General features: G+C 40.8%; 1 protein-coding gene across 1 annotated transcript in view; it reads right to left on the reverse strand.

Annotated features, from left to right (window-relative positions):
- Nucleotides 1-4,054: 4,054 nt before the first annotated feature.
- sptbn4a (spectrin, beta, non-erythrocytic 4a) overlaps nucleotides 4,055-15,139 on the reverse strand; it is a 29,253-nt gene continuing 18,168 nt past the window's right edge. Inside the window, exons 8-19 of the mRNA XM_030069140.1 lie at nucleotides 14,106-14,351; nucleotides 13,831-13,965; nucleotides 12,524-12,765; nucleotides 11,664-11,802; nucleotides 11,439-11,523; nucleotides 10,947-11,158; nucleotides 9,070-10,556; nucleotides 8,839-8,899; nucleotides 8,467-8,735; nucleotides 6,857-7,027; nucleotides 6,561-6,603; nucleotides 4,055-4,805 (exon numbers count right to left, since the gene is read on the reverse strand). Of these exons, the coding sequence (XP_029925000.1) occupies nucleotides 4,506-4,805; nucleotides 6,561-6,603; nucleotides 6,857-7,027; nucleotides 8,467-8,735; nucleotides 8,839-8,899; nucleotides 9,070-10,556; nucleotides 10,947-11,158; nucleotides 11,439-11,523; nucleotides 11,664-11,802; nucleotides 12,524-12,765; nucleotides 13,831-13,965; nucleotides 14,106-14,351 (3,390 nt within the window). The 3' untranslated portion in view covers nucleotides 4,055-4,505. The remainder of the gene's footprint in view (nucleotides 4,806-6,560; nucleotides 6,604-6,856; nucleotides 7,028-8,466; nucleotides 8,736-8,838; nucleotides 8,900-9,069; nucleotides 10,557-10,946; nucleotides 11,159-11,438; nucleotides 11,524-11,663; nucleotides 11,803-12,523; nucleotides 12,766-13,830; nucleotides 13,966-14,105; nucleotides 14,352-15,139) is intronic.

Raw genomic sequence — 15,139 nt, forward strand, 5'->3', positions numbered from 1 at the left:
GATTATTAGATTATTACTGTTTGTACAAATAACCAATCATATAAGTGTTCAGGTGGAGTCCAATACCGGGCCACTACTGAAATACAGATTTTCGGACCTTTTCTGAATTGTTATTATTATTTGGAAATTTTTGCATAAATATGATCCACCAAGTATCGTTTAGCTCAATACAGCCTCAACTGCTGCTCATGTTTTACGTGTTATTCCTTCTTTGAATGTCATGGCACGACTATAATTGTAGTGCTCCCCCTGGCCAATCAGTGTTTTTTTTTTTTTTTTTTTGGAAAATGCCAGAATACTGTGAACATCGACATCCGTCTTGCCCAATCTACTGGTTCATGCTTTAAACCTGCAACAATAGAGGGGGGAAAAAAAAGACAATTGCAAAATTAAGGGATGAACAGATTTTATGAGACAATACCATATTTCATATTTCCACAGACACATATTGGCAGCAGTTTCTCAGTCACTTCAATAAACAAATCAGAATTAAAATGTACATTCTTAAAACATACATCGAGTTGTGCAGACTTTGTGCAATACTGTATACATGTATGTTTTCTTAGAGAGTAGACCCTGCATCACCACTAATGTTTTACACTGTGCATGGGGCGATACTTTAGTGCAAAACAAAAGTTGCATGATTTTTTTTGTTCATTTTTTTATTAGTATTTTTATTTTTTCACATCAATTATTCACATTTCCACTCACATTTTATCGAAAACTGCATGTAGCTCTGATGAGTTTCAGCATTTCATTGATTGCTATAAGAAAGCCATAAATACAGCATAAAAATGTTTGTATTGTACCAATTACTGTATGTACAGAAGCAAGTATCTCAAGCGTACTGATCTGAAGCATTTAGATAACCCCTTTAACATAAACACAGTTTGGAAAAGACCAGCCCTTCAGTTGATATCCACCAATGGTTCAGTCCTGCAGATGCTAGAGCTTCAGGATATAGTTCATCTCCAAGGGGGGCGCTTAACACTTTAAGATGTGGAGGACACAGTCAGTTTCTCTTCATGTTATTAAAAAAAGACACTTTTCAACATTTCGATTACTACTTCAGTTGAGTGTGTTTACATAACAATGCCGTATACCTACATATGTTACTATTACACCTGACGTATGACCCACAAAACTTGTTCCATAAGGTAGGAAGCACCAAGGCTTTAGCATAGAGTATATGGAGCTGATCATGTGAAAGTCACTGCGAATCAATCCTGCTGCTACCTGATGATGTCGGTGGTGATGACAGTGCATCTTTTCAAAAGGAAATCTTCACCTTTAAATCTTCACCTTTACATCCATGTATACCGAGAGAGCGGTAGTAAATGGTAAATGTTGATTGTTGGTTCCCAGAATGTGTAATTGAGTTGAAATTCACCCAGATTTCCTTCCTGACATTCAATACAGTTTTCAGACACTGGATTCAATATGAGGAGCATATCGTTTTGATCATGAGTCAGACCAATATGTGGAGGGGTGGGGGGGCGCATGTCCACATCAAGTCCACGTCAAGTTTGCATCAGCAAGTTTGGAGGTTTATTTAATGTCATAGCAGCAACTTGTAATGTAAGGTAACAAAGACAAACACACTGTAAGACCATCAATGAAGGAAACAGAGTTTGCACAATCTCTTCTACAGTCAGGGTTTATGCTGCCTATTTAATGTAGAATGGTACTTAAAACAGCGGGAGAGAAAATCCCCTGTGTGTTTCATAAAAGTGATGGGAGTAAAACACTTAAAATGCACATGGTGATGTGGACTAAATATCAAGCATAAGCAGCGAAGTATGAGAACCATTACAGCCACATGAAAATACTATAGCTCCTATTTCAGTGATAAAAATGTATTGCAAAGACAGGCTGACTGCCAGTTATCTGTGTTCAAATAACCAATCGTTTTCTCTACGAAACCACTCTTTTCAGCAGCATTGCATGACATGGCACTTATGATAACCACTGAAAACAGTTTGTGAGCTGACAAATCAACGTAACATTTACATCATAACATAGCTTATTCAATTCTCGTCGGACTAATTTGAAGGCTGCAGCAGTGCAGACATACGCTGATACGACAATCCCTAAAGTCTGTGAATTCAAATAGTGCTGCATCACGAGTCAAACAGACTTTGAAATATAGAGACTATTTTTGGTCTGTTGATAATAAGGAAGACTGTTAGGAAGTCTGGTTTTTACTATTTGAGGTGCCATTTGACAGGATGGAAATCAAAAACAAACAAACACACAAACAAAACAAAACAATAAAAACATGTTTACAACCAAAAGGACATTTCATAAAAGTGCGAACTGTTGCTTATGTTTTCAGTGAATATCGGTTGTGCATTTCTTCTATTTTCCTGGCCACATTGTATTTACCTTAAGAAAACCTTCATTGTACTTCTGTATGTACGGCTAATTGCCATACATGACAGAAACAAATTATAAATGGATTGATTCCTCTTCATCTGTGTGGCCACAGGACAGTTTGGATTTGTGCTGTCTTGCCAAACTGCACCACCAATAGTTGGATTATCCAGAGCAACATGAACCTAACTGCCCAGGCTGGTTGGTTTTCACTGATAAGAAATAAACACATTTAGCACATCTCTCACCGACATACCGGCTACTCACTCATCTACTATACCAGGTTCTTACTGGGGGCACCTCCTGAATTCAATAACATCCCTATTTGAATAAATGGTACACATAAAAAAAAATACAACAAGCATACCTACAGTATGTCCTGTTGCACTCTCTTCCTTGGTAAAAGGTGTTTAATACAACTAGATATTGGTGTACTTATATACACTATGATATTTAATAGTGACTCCTAATTTGCATATTTTTCCTTTAAATGGAATAGACATTTATATTATATTTGTGCGGTAATTCTTTTTATTTCACTTATGTGGATTAATACAAATGTTTTAATTTTGCCCATTTCAGTTCAGAGTATTGTTTTATTAGAGCACAGAATTTATCGGTATACATACAAAGATAGGTATTTACAATTTATGACTTGAATCATGACAGTTTTACATTTATCTCGTCTCTGACTGAGAGGTTTCCAATCAGTTTGAACTTCAAATGAAAGGCATGGGGGAGGCGGAGTAGTTAACTCTCAGCTGAACTGTTTTTGGGGTTAAACAAATTTGGGTGCCACAAATTCAACGGTGGGACATTTCACTGCTTGAGAGCATAACAATCTGTCAAAAATATATTGCAGTAACACAATACAAACAGAAGAGAGGTCACACGGCTTCTTCATTCACTCCTCCCCCTTCTTCTCATGCTTACTGTGGATAGAAGACAAGCCTTTTTTTTCTTCAAAAAACTTACTCTGGATTTTAAGAAGTGGACCATGACTGCAAATGACATTTTTCCCCACTCACACCGAATTATTGCAATTCCATTAACTGCTCAACTTATTTCAAGAACATAAAACAAAGGCATAAGTGTAACAACAGGTGCACTATTAGACTATTTCATGCAATGTTCTGATTTTAGGTGATGTGTGTGATGTTTACAGAGGCATTGTGTCGCAGGCTTAGTGTTAGTTTGAACACACCTGGGGTATTAATGATTTTTTTTTTTGAGGTTGATGGATCAAAGTGGGACAAATAATAATAATAATGATAATAATAATAATGATAATAATAATAATAATAATAATAATAATAATAATAATAATAATAATAATAATAATATCAAAATAAAATCATAAATGTGCGTTGATTAACACCTTTGAACTCAGGTGGGTAATGCCAGCATTCAATTACATCCACATGATTCAAAGACATCCATGTGATGGGATTAAATGTCATTATGATTAGTATACAGATGTGTCGCGTGTTTAAGGTGCAGAACTGTCGGGAATAAGCTTAAGTGGACGTGACAAATCAGAGAGTTCACATTTGCAACTATTTCTTGTTTCCTTTTCCCTTTTTCTTTCTCTAACAAAGAGAAGAAATAAAAAAAGTATATTGCTTCAAAAAACATTTTTTCTTTTATATATATATCTATATATATATATATATATATATTCTTTTTTTTAATATTGTGAAACATTTCATTCACCACTTCTTGGGTTGTCTAGATAGACAGAGCATTACATTATTGGTCAAAGATACATACAGAAAGATGCTGTGAATCCAAGAGATTAATGATCGATGATGGGACGTGACAGTGATTAATTCCTGGGACTGCTTGGTGGAGTCTGTCTGTCTGTCTGTCTTGGCCAACCTCCTTATCTACCAGCAGGGGGCACAATGCAAGCACTGATGTATTGCCTGGGTGAAAGGGAGGGGCTGAGAGATCAGTCTGTCACAGTTACAACAGTCAGTCAGAGGACCGTGGTCTCAGTATGTTCCGGCTCTGCGGGAGAGAAAGACCGAGGATCTGCAAACCTAGCTGCACATGCTCTCCATCCGTCTCTCCTGCCCACCGCGTCCTGCTCCCGCTGTCACTGGGGAAAGTTAAAACAAACAGGGGGCTCCTCATTTGCTCTTTCCAGACGTGCTGGAGCCCCCCGCCCCGCCCTCCACTTTGTCGGCAATCTCTGATGTGTCTAACTTCTCCGAGCCATCCCCCTTCTCTGATCTCTCCTTCTCTGACCTCTCCTCGCCCTCAACAAGCTCAGATCTCTCTGACCTGGCGTCTGCATCCCCCTCCGACTTCTCCTTCCTTTCCGAGCGGTCAGGGTCCGTGGACGAGGTGCCTGGCTTGTCCCACTTGGCCATGGCCGCATGCTCGGCTATACAGGTGGTGATGTTTGAAGTCCAAGCCTTCAGGTCCTCCTAAAGAGACCATCCAGAAACAGCACTCTTAGAAGCGGGAGGTCATCTTTCATGTAAATAACTTCCTCACACCACTTCATTTTGTAGTTTGGGCTTTGTACAATATTTTCCTTTTCAAATTTATTTTACTCATATTTTTGTGTAGAAATACAGAAATCGTATCAGTCTGAATCAAAAAGGGGGGCTGTAGCAGAAAAGAGAATCTCATCAAACCTAATCGAGACACTGCTGATTCATGGTATTTGGTGATTTCAAGTGTTGGGACAAAGTGTCAAGTAAACACTCGCGAGACATATTCCCCATGTCTAGAAAGCGATGAATCAAAACTTAAGACTGAAATACAAAAATCATCTCCCAAACAAAAGTGAGTGACCACTCTGTCTAGAGAAAGCTGGGCCTGCTGCAAAAATATTTTTTCATCTTCTTCACCAACACCAGCCACTAAGAAGAAATTTAGGTCCAAGCGGTGCAACTGACTGAGGTCATTAGACCCGAAATCTTTGTAATGAAGTGCTTACAACTTTAAAAAAAAAAGTTACCCCCTGCTCCAGTATCTGGTGCAGCTTTAACATGTCTTCCTTGCTAACAGAACCAGGTATTTTCTACGTCACTTCATGTTATTTTAGGGTGTGGGGTAGTTTCTCCACTTGAATACGCAAGCACAGTAGGGAATGTACTGTATGTCCCATTTATGGACTGCACTGAGTTATTCCCTGAGGTTTCAAAGAAAACATAAATCATCCCACTCCCAGCTGTTATGATGCGTGAAAACACAAACAGTGCATTTTCTGTTGTCTAATTTTACTACAAAAACCAACAGAGAAATACATAAGGAAAAGCCCACTAAAAAGGGTATCCCGTGTTTTCACATACAGTAGCCAAAGAATGATGATTTCTTGGACTAATGAAAAGCTCCACTTAAATATCATAAAGAGTGACAAAATACACCATAAAATCTCATCAAGAAGTATTTGTTGGTGTCTTGACTGTAATGTCTGTCTACCATCTAAAAATAATATTTGACTGACACATTACTATCAATTTACAATGTTACAATGAATGCTTTCAAATTTTTAATTTTTTACTTTCACGTTTTTTTAAGTTTTCTGTTTACTAAGTGGTGATGTTGCATATATTGCATGGGTGGAAATATGATATGTGGCTTTCTTAAATGTGGTACTATGCAATATCAACAGTGAAGATGATGAAGGACCATGAATTGAGATTCTTGGATCTTTATCCCCCAAAAAACGGAAGACTGGTAAGAGCTGCAGTCTGTAAGAAACAAACAAGCTCTTGCTCTCTGATAGAGAGAAATGTAAACTATGTAAACTGATGAGAAGTGATGATGATCTACTGGCCAGAGCGTTTTCTTTTTCTATACATATATATATATATATATTTTTTTTAGCATTTTTCATTCACCTTTGCATTTCATGTAAATAAATTCTGCTCATTTCTGCTTCAGTTGGTGTATACATTTCCTCTTGTTATCAACTTGCCAATTTTTGTAGGGGGTTTTTTGTCTACAATTTGAGCCCATGCACCTGAGATGTATCACCTACAACAGGACTTTTCCTAAAGGCACAGACATCTCCCAGAGCTGTGGTCTCTCATGGATCTCTCATACAGCACATTATAAAGTAAGAAACGTCCTAATGTCTGCCACCAAGTTAGCACAGATCCACTGTTGTGCGCTATAATTTAATAATGGAAACAAAACACTCAAGCATGATTTCAATTTAGTCTTCTTACCTCATCTTTTGCGTGGAATACAAAGTTATTTCCATCGTTTATTCTGTTGCAGAGAAAAAGGTGAGACACTGTCAGTTCCTTCCGCACTAATCTTCCATTATCACATCTCTAATAGATAATCTAATTCTGCATTCATATTTTGATTTTCTGTGTTTTCATGTTTCTATTTCTATTATGTACAATCTTAAATTTGTCCACTTTGCCAAATTTGGAACAAGAGCTATATCTTTTACAATAAACCCTTTGACATTATTTGCCTTTTAAATTAGTGAGAATAAAACAATGCTTAATCTTACCTGAGAATAAAGACATTTTTCTTCTTCTTGTATCCCATAGTAGGATCAAATGAGCAGTGGCTGAGGTCGAGGGGAGGCTCTTCATTGTAAGTCGTGGTGAGGTTCTTTGCATCCTTATAGAAGGTCAGCTTTCCTTCTGTTAACACGCAATACACGTTCACCCAAGACTTGCTGGAAAACAAGAATGGCAAAAGAGGCAGGGATTAATATTGGAACTCGTGTGATATATTTCTGCCAGTGACTTGTGGGGGATGTTCAAAAAACATATCTTCAGCCAGATAAAAGAAAATAAATCACCCGTAACTGACATTTGTTGAGGGACAGTATCTCTGTTGTTATGTCTTTCACATGCATTCAATATGATGTTTATTTTGATAAACATCATGCCTTCTACCTTGAGTGCCTTCTACCTTGAGACATTTTCTGTTTTAGCTAAATGGTAAATGGGCTGCATTTTTGTAGTACTTGTCTCAACAATAACCACTCAAAGTGTTTCAAATATTTGCCTCAAAATCACCCATTCACACATGCATTTACACACTGATGGCAGAGGCTACCATGCAAGGTGCCAAGCTGCCCATCAGGAGCAGTTAGGGGTTCAGTGTCCTGCTCAAGGACACTTCAACACACTCTGTGGAAGGATCCGACCACGAACCCTCTCATTACCAGGTGACCGCTCTACTTCCAGAGCCATGGTGCAAATTTAGCACTGCCATATTCCTTGAACATTGGTTTGGTTCCAATAAATTTAGCTATGCTTATTTATTTATTATTTATTTGTGCCACATGTCCGATTAGCTAACAACATGTGTCTGATTAATATAATGCTATCAAAATGGCATTAGATAGGTGGCTAAGCAAATAGCTATCAAAAAAACATTCTCTGCAGAAAGAAATTACATTCATGATTGCATGAGCAGCATTTTTTTTTCCAAGATATTTTCTAGAACAACAGCTGTTGAAAGGATGAAAGGGTACTGGCCTAACAGTAGTCTGACTCACAGATGTGGCTATAAGCCTGCCATTGGCTGACTATTTCAGTTGGAATTCTCTTCCCCTTCCACTACCTGCAGACACAGTTTGCAACGGCAGCATTGCCACATCCTGGGCTTGGCACCACTCAAGACAATTGTGATTGCTTAAAAATAATAATAATAATAAAAAAATAAAAATAAAAACAAGCCAGAGCGTTTTTTCCCTAGTAGCAGAATGATAATGGGTTCAACCAGAAAAAGTGTGGAGATACGTCTGGCTATGTGAGACTAGTAACAGAAAAAGCATGTTGATGTCTTACTATATCAAGCTTGTGAAGCCATGTAGTCTTGGCCTGTCTGTCTTTGGTGCAAAACAATGCCATTTTCAGTTAATCCTATATGTTGGCATAAGTAGACATGAGTAGAATGTAGGACAAAACTAAAATAGTAGACTTGTAAACCTAAAAACAGGAAACCAAGTATTTAGGACTTGATTTTGTCATGTCAAAATATATATTTTCCTTTGCTTTAATTCAGGGATAAGACAAGATATATGGTTACAATTTTATTCCATAATGTGGCCCCTGTAAACTTTGTCTGTTGTGTGATTTGTTGATGGTGGCCAAATAGCCATACCTATTGGGGCTCCTCTGTTGGATTTCAAGGTCAGAGGTGGTGGCCCTTTTGCGGTAGAGGAAGCCTTCATTATGGGCAGTGTGTGAGGGAGGCTGGGGTGTTGTTGGGGCACCAGTTGCTGGGGCTGAGCGAGAGCGCCGTGTCTCCTCAGGCTCTTTAGGACGGGGCCTCCTCCTCGGTTTGGGGCGGTCTCGCGCTCGAGGACGACCGTCAAAACGAGTCACCGGTGCTGAGAGACTGCTAGAAGGCCTATAGGGCTCTCCTCGTGCCTGAGAAAGCAAATACAGAGAAGAATGTCACTCGGAGACACAATGATAGTTGAGTTTAGACAACATCATTGTGATGTACTCAATGCAAGATCCTGTGACTCACATTTGCTGCTTCTCTCTCCTGGACCTGCTCTACAATCTCTGCCATGGTAGATCTCTTCTCCCTGCAGAGGCAACAGACATGAGTCACCCAAACAGCTAACACAATCAATACGTGACCTTAAAATCAATGCAATAGGATTCCTTTGGACAGTGCTGACTAGGCAAACTGTAAAGACCAATTTCGTAATGAACATTTGAATTTTGCTGTCACAAACATGACTCATTCACTTACCCCGAGCCATCCTTAATGGAGCCCTCCAGGTCACTCGAGTCTTGTCTCTGCAGCCTCGGCTTGCCACTTCCTTCCTGTTCACTGGACGACTGCCTCTCCAGGCGCCTCCGGTAGCGCTCCTGACGGACAATCAATGGCAGCTCGTTCAGCCGGGCCTGGATCTCCTGTTCGCTGGAGGTCTGTCTGCCAAGCTTGTACTCCCTCTCTCGCCTCAAGTGGTCCATCTGAGGGTCAGAGCGACTGCCACGGGGATCTCTCTGCAGTCGGCCATGGAGGAGCTCGAGCCCTGACTCTGGCCCTATCATGTCTGCCATAGGGATGTCTCCGAACTGTTCCCTTTGCACTCTGCTGGCTTCAAGGAGGGGGTTTACAGCCTTGTGGATATGGTTTATCCTGGGCTGCATGAAGTCGGCTTTCAGATGCTGCCACGCATACGCCATTTTAGGGTCCATGATTCCACCACTCTGAGCAAGGTAACCAGAGCTACCTAGACTGCCACTGCTGTAATGATTTTGTGCCAGATAGCTTGAACCCCCACTGCTCGGATAATTCTGCGGCAGGTAACCAGAACTTCCCATGTTAGGCTGTTGTGCCAAATATCCAGAACTTCCCATGTTAGGCTGTTGTGCCAAATATCCAGAACTTCCCATGTTAGGCTGTTGTACCAGATATCCAGAACTTCCCATGTTAGGCTGTTGTACCAGATATCCAGAACTTCCCACGTTAGGCTGTTGTGCCAAATATCCAGGGCTCCCCATGGTAGGCTGTTGTGCCAAATATCCAGAACTCCCCATGTTAGGCTGTTGTGCCAAATATCCTGAACTCCCTAAATTAGGCTGCTGTGCCAAATACCCAGAACTCCCCATATTTTGCGTTTGTGCCAAATATCCAGAACTGCCCATATTTTGCTGTTGTGGCAGATAACTTGAACTTCCCACAACCCCACTGCTTTGCTGCTGAACTAAGTTACCTGAACTTCCTAACACGCCACTGCCTTGGTGGTTTTGTGTTAAGTGGCCAGTACCACCCACAGACCCAGTACTCAGTCCAAGATAACCAGAGTTCTCTGGACCCCCACCAGTTTGATGGTTCATCCCAAGGTAACTAGAGGCATCTCCTCCACTGCTGTGGGGGTTCATTGGTGGGTAGCTGGTGCCATCTCCACCCCCAGCCACCTGGTGGTTCATCCCAAGGTAGGGGGAACTTTCCAACTTCCCACCACATGGCTGATCCAGTCCATGGTAGCCTGATCCATTTATAACTGGTGTGTAGCTGGCTAAGGTTGAGGACAATCTCTGGGCTGCAGGGGTGGCACCCAGCTCTAGACTGGTCTGTGACGGCTTGGGTTCAATATGTGCCTGTATTGTCTGCCTCAAGAAAGATGAGGTAGCACTAGCTGAAGAAACACTGGGAGTCAGACAAGACAATGGGAACATCCTTCGGCTGGAGAGTGGAGTCTTTTTCTCCTCCTCTTTTTTCTTTTCAGCCTAAAATATAAAGTTTGAATAAATGATAGCATGGCATAAACTGACAATAAGCTGAATGCAAACGAATGATAGATCCAAGACAGCAGAAATAAAACCAACTTTCAGGAATGTTTTCAGGAATGTTCTTTTCAAAATAGTTTTAAATCTGCTTTACTGGCAAGAGTACAGTGGAGCATGACAGTGCAAATGGGTGAGCGATTGTGAGCGAGGGTGCACAACATGCAGTAAAGGTCATGAGCCGGATTTGAGCCCACAATGCTGCAAGCACATGACATGCGCCCCTGCCTGGTAAGCCATCGAGACATCCTAAGGTCAATTTTTTTTTTCTGTAGCAGCACTAAATTTTGCCGCCACTGTATTGATGGAACATTTATCTACAGGCAGGCTTACTGCGGAAAGCTGGCGTAGGGAGCTGAAGCGTTCTTTCCAGGTTACGGCAGCCTTGCGGAAGGCCTCGTGGCGAAGGATGAGCTGCTCAACCTCGTCTGTCTGGGCCTGGGCCTCTCCTCCCTCTGGTTCCTTGGAGGTGATCAGTGGTTCCTTGGCCTTCAGCCAGGCCTCTGCCTTCACTGTCTCTTGGGCAAACTGGAACATTTCCTGCTCTGGAGGGACAGCAGACACAGAGCCCAGTCACAATCACTGCACATTTTAACACACACTAACATACTGTTTTATGCAAAAGATAGTAATCTGGATGACCACCATGGGCTTTAAGTCATATTCACAAGCAAGTATGTAGTGTTTGCTCAAACAAGAAGAGCTATAGCAAAATAAATAGCAAAATGGAAAAACCATCTACAGTTTGTGTCCACTTAACATTTAACTTTTTGATGTATAAAGAGCTCATTTTGCTCCTATGTAGTGGTCTTCTGAGTTACTCACTGTGCTGTAACTTTTCCTGGTGCTTGTCCCATTTTTCAGCAAGATCCTTCTGCTTAGTCAGAAGGCTGTCCAACTTCTCTTTAATCTGTGGTGACAGACAGATTTCATTCATGATCACAACAATATATGGCTAGAACATTGGCATCTTGACAAAGTAATGATATGGGGTTTATATATTCTTATGATGCATCAGATCTAATGTGTTGCACTGTTTCTTAGCCTGACCTCCTCGGCTGCAGGATTGCCAGCAGCCAGCAAGATCTTGCCTAGATCGGCACACTGCTGTATGGTCTTGCTGCGGCCTTCCATCTTGGCTTTCAATTCCTGGTGTTGTTTCATCATCACCTCCAGAGCCGCTACATCCCTGAGGCAGGATATGTCAACCAGGACACAGAGATTAATGGACAAAGACCACAAGTGAATGCTTATACCCACAGTGAGTATAAAATCTCTCTGTACACTTTGCAGGTCTGTCTTTATACATGTATCTAGGTATATACATATATACATATATATAACCAGTCTTACAGTGTAACATACTCCCAGCACCTGTGTGTGTGTGTGTGTATGTATGTGTGTGTGTGTGTGTGTGTGTGTATGTGTGGCAAAATTAGAGTGAATTCTGAATAAAATGGTGTCAGCAGACCCTGCAAGTGGAGATGACAGTGTCCTGAATTTACATTTTTACCAGTCTCTCAAAGATTTCAAGCCAAGTGTGGAGGTGCTGGGAGTATGTTACACTGTGAGACTGGTTAGAAAAAGTGCAAAAAATGACAGTGATTACAGAGAAAAATATATAGCCTGCAATTACACTACGTAGAAAATTGAATAACATGTCATGTGAAATTAGGTCAAGGTGGCATAGCAGCCTACTTCGAAACGACGCAGTGATGATCTTCTGTCTACAGGGATTGTACAATATACTGTGCAAGCCCATAGGGATTTTTAGCTCAAATGAACATTGAACCACAGAAGGCGCTTTCCAAATCTAGATCGCACATACAATGGGTTTCCTGCACTTTTCAATGCTGAAGACCAAAAAAGATGCAAAGCTTAACTAACTAAAGACATGGTAGTTGCCTTACCTGGGTTCATCCCATCCTATCTGGCCCATGATGCCTTCCATCCACATCAGGTTTTCACGCACCACTGAGAAAAACTGCACTTTGTCGGTCACTGAGGTGACCTGGACACGACTAGCCTCACAGGAGCTGAGCAGCTCCTTCCATGCTTCCATCACTTCTTGCTCCTTCACCATGATGGCCTCGGCCTTCTCTCCGGCATAAATGGTTCTCAGCTGGGCAGCATTCTCCTGCAGCTGCCTTACCTGCACCGAGATAGGATGACGGGAGTTGGTGGCTTCATCACACTATAATCAGTGTCAGTACAGTCAGAGTAATGCACAGATGTGTGTGTTTATACTGAATAATATAGTTATGATGCAGTCATTTTTAGATATATTCATCCCTATTTTCCAAGTCAGTAAATAGGGTGATGAGGGTGCTGGAACCTATCCTAGCACTCACTGGGTGGAAGGTGGGGAAACACCCTGGACAGGTCACCAGTCCATCGCAGGGCAGACACATTCACAACTAAATGCCATTTAGTATCTCCAATTCACCTGTAGTCACAAACTCTTCCTTTACAACACCACCAGGACAAAAGTCAGCGCCAAAGAAAACATCACCAAACTTTTTATATACTCTTTTGAGTTTCTCTTACCAGACAGTTTGCACCTGATCATAAGATACCAAGAGTATAAATTTTCTTTTATACAGGCTTGTAGAACCAGTACAGTGTTTATGTTTACATACACAGAGAGCTAAATTGTTATAGGTTACCCAAGTAATCTGGTTACAATTGTAACCGATATAATATTGTAACCAATACAAGTTGGTTACAATAACATTGCAGTAACATGGTTAGATTCTTAGTCAGATCATGAGAAATCCCAATAATATGCCTTGTTTATTCCAATATCAAGTGGCATGGAAACATCCTAGTTCTTTCTGCCATTTGCGAAATGGCTCAACAAAAAATATAGCAGTAAACAGTGCTTACTATTACTATTGCTATTGCTAACGAGGTTAACCTCAAACAGGGAAAAAAAAATACTATTTAGCTGCTGGACTGTTTTACAGGATTGTCTTTGTGGGCTGGAGACCTCAGGTCAACTAGTTTACTGAGAGACTCAATCACAGGGCATCATTCATGTATGCAATTAAACTCTAACAAAACCTTGACCAGAATATGGACAATAAATGGGTAACTTTGAGTGTGAAAATAGAGTCTGTGATACAGTTTGTATGTTGTGATGAAAATGACATATCCACTCATCTTTCACCAGTACACTGAGGGACTGATGGGATTAGACAGAGGCCATAGCTCTCACCTGTGCGACTAACAGCTGAAGGGCATGCTCAAAGGAGTGCATGAGTCTCTGCAGGGTGGCTGGATTGGCGATGCTGGCTTGGCACGCCCTCACCTCTGGCAGCTGCCTCATCTTCCCTGCGATCTGAGCCAAGACCTACAACACAGGACAGCGTGATCATCACGAGGACTTTAAAAATAGAAGCCACATGTAACAGGCCAGACAGTCTTCCTTTAAAACAGCAATGAGGAGCATAGTATAATCAAATTATAGATTGGTATTAGCTGTGACTGTACCTCTTTGCAGTCAGTGAAGAACTTGTGTAGCTGGTGTGATGCTGCCAGCATCTGCCTGCGGGTCTCCATCAGCTCCAGGAGATCAGCCCAGGACTCATTCAGTCCGTCCTTCCACTCAGCGATGGTGGCTGCATCTGCGTGGCCACAGTCGATCATCTCGTTCACCATTTTATTCACCTGCTCCAGTCTCTGCTGGCCGACACTGTTGGTTTCTGAGGAAAACTTGGTGAATTTCTCCTGAAGCACCTGGAAAACACAGGAGAAGCATAGACAGGAAGAATGACATGTCTAACTTCTAAACCACCAACAGATTATTTTGATCCTTTTTGTGATTTGAAATGTTCATCTTGTCTGAATGAAGCTGGGTGCAGCCCACACCCTCACATGTCTCACTGAAAGAGTATTATTCTATTTTTGAGAACAAAAGCTATAAACATTTTAAGATAAAAGACCAAAAAATATTAAGATCAATATGATCATGCAGTGATATTCTTGGTATATATATAAAATATCAAAGAGATGCTTTTAAATGTGTTTCATTTTCTTTTAGTTGCTTGGCTTATAGATAAAAGATATAGATAAAATATAGATATTTTATCTTATAGATAAAATTGGCATCTGCGGAAATGTTTAAGCTGTGAAAAGTGTGTGCACAGTTTGCTGTACATGACATATAATATCTGTTGATTCTTTTTGTTCTGCTGAAACAACAAGCAGTTTTTTTGTTTTTGTAATTACTTATCTGCAGCCAGAGTTTTTTTTTTTTTTGTGGCATTTCTCTTTTTTTTTTGATAGTGACTGTGGAGAGAGACAGGAAAGGCAGGAGAGAGAGAGGAGGTAACATGAAGCAAGGGCTTGGTCTGGAATCAAACCCAGGCTGCTGTGGTAAGGCCTTAACCTTGATATGTGGTATGTGCTCAGGTGAGCTACCAGGCCGTCTTGCATTCAGAGATTTAACATGACACAGTGATAAAATATGTCTAATAATTACCAAATCAAAAAGTGCAGTGTCATTTGGTTGGATGATGTAAAAT

This window comes from Myripristis murdjan, chromosome 14 (assembly GCF_902150065.1).
Source record: "Myripristis murdjan chromosome 14, fMyrMur1.1, whole genome shotgun sequence".
NCBI lineage: Eukaryota > Metazoa > Chordata > Actinopteri > Holocentriformes > Holocentridae > Myripristis > Myripristis murdjan.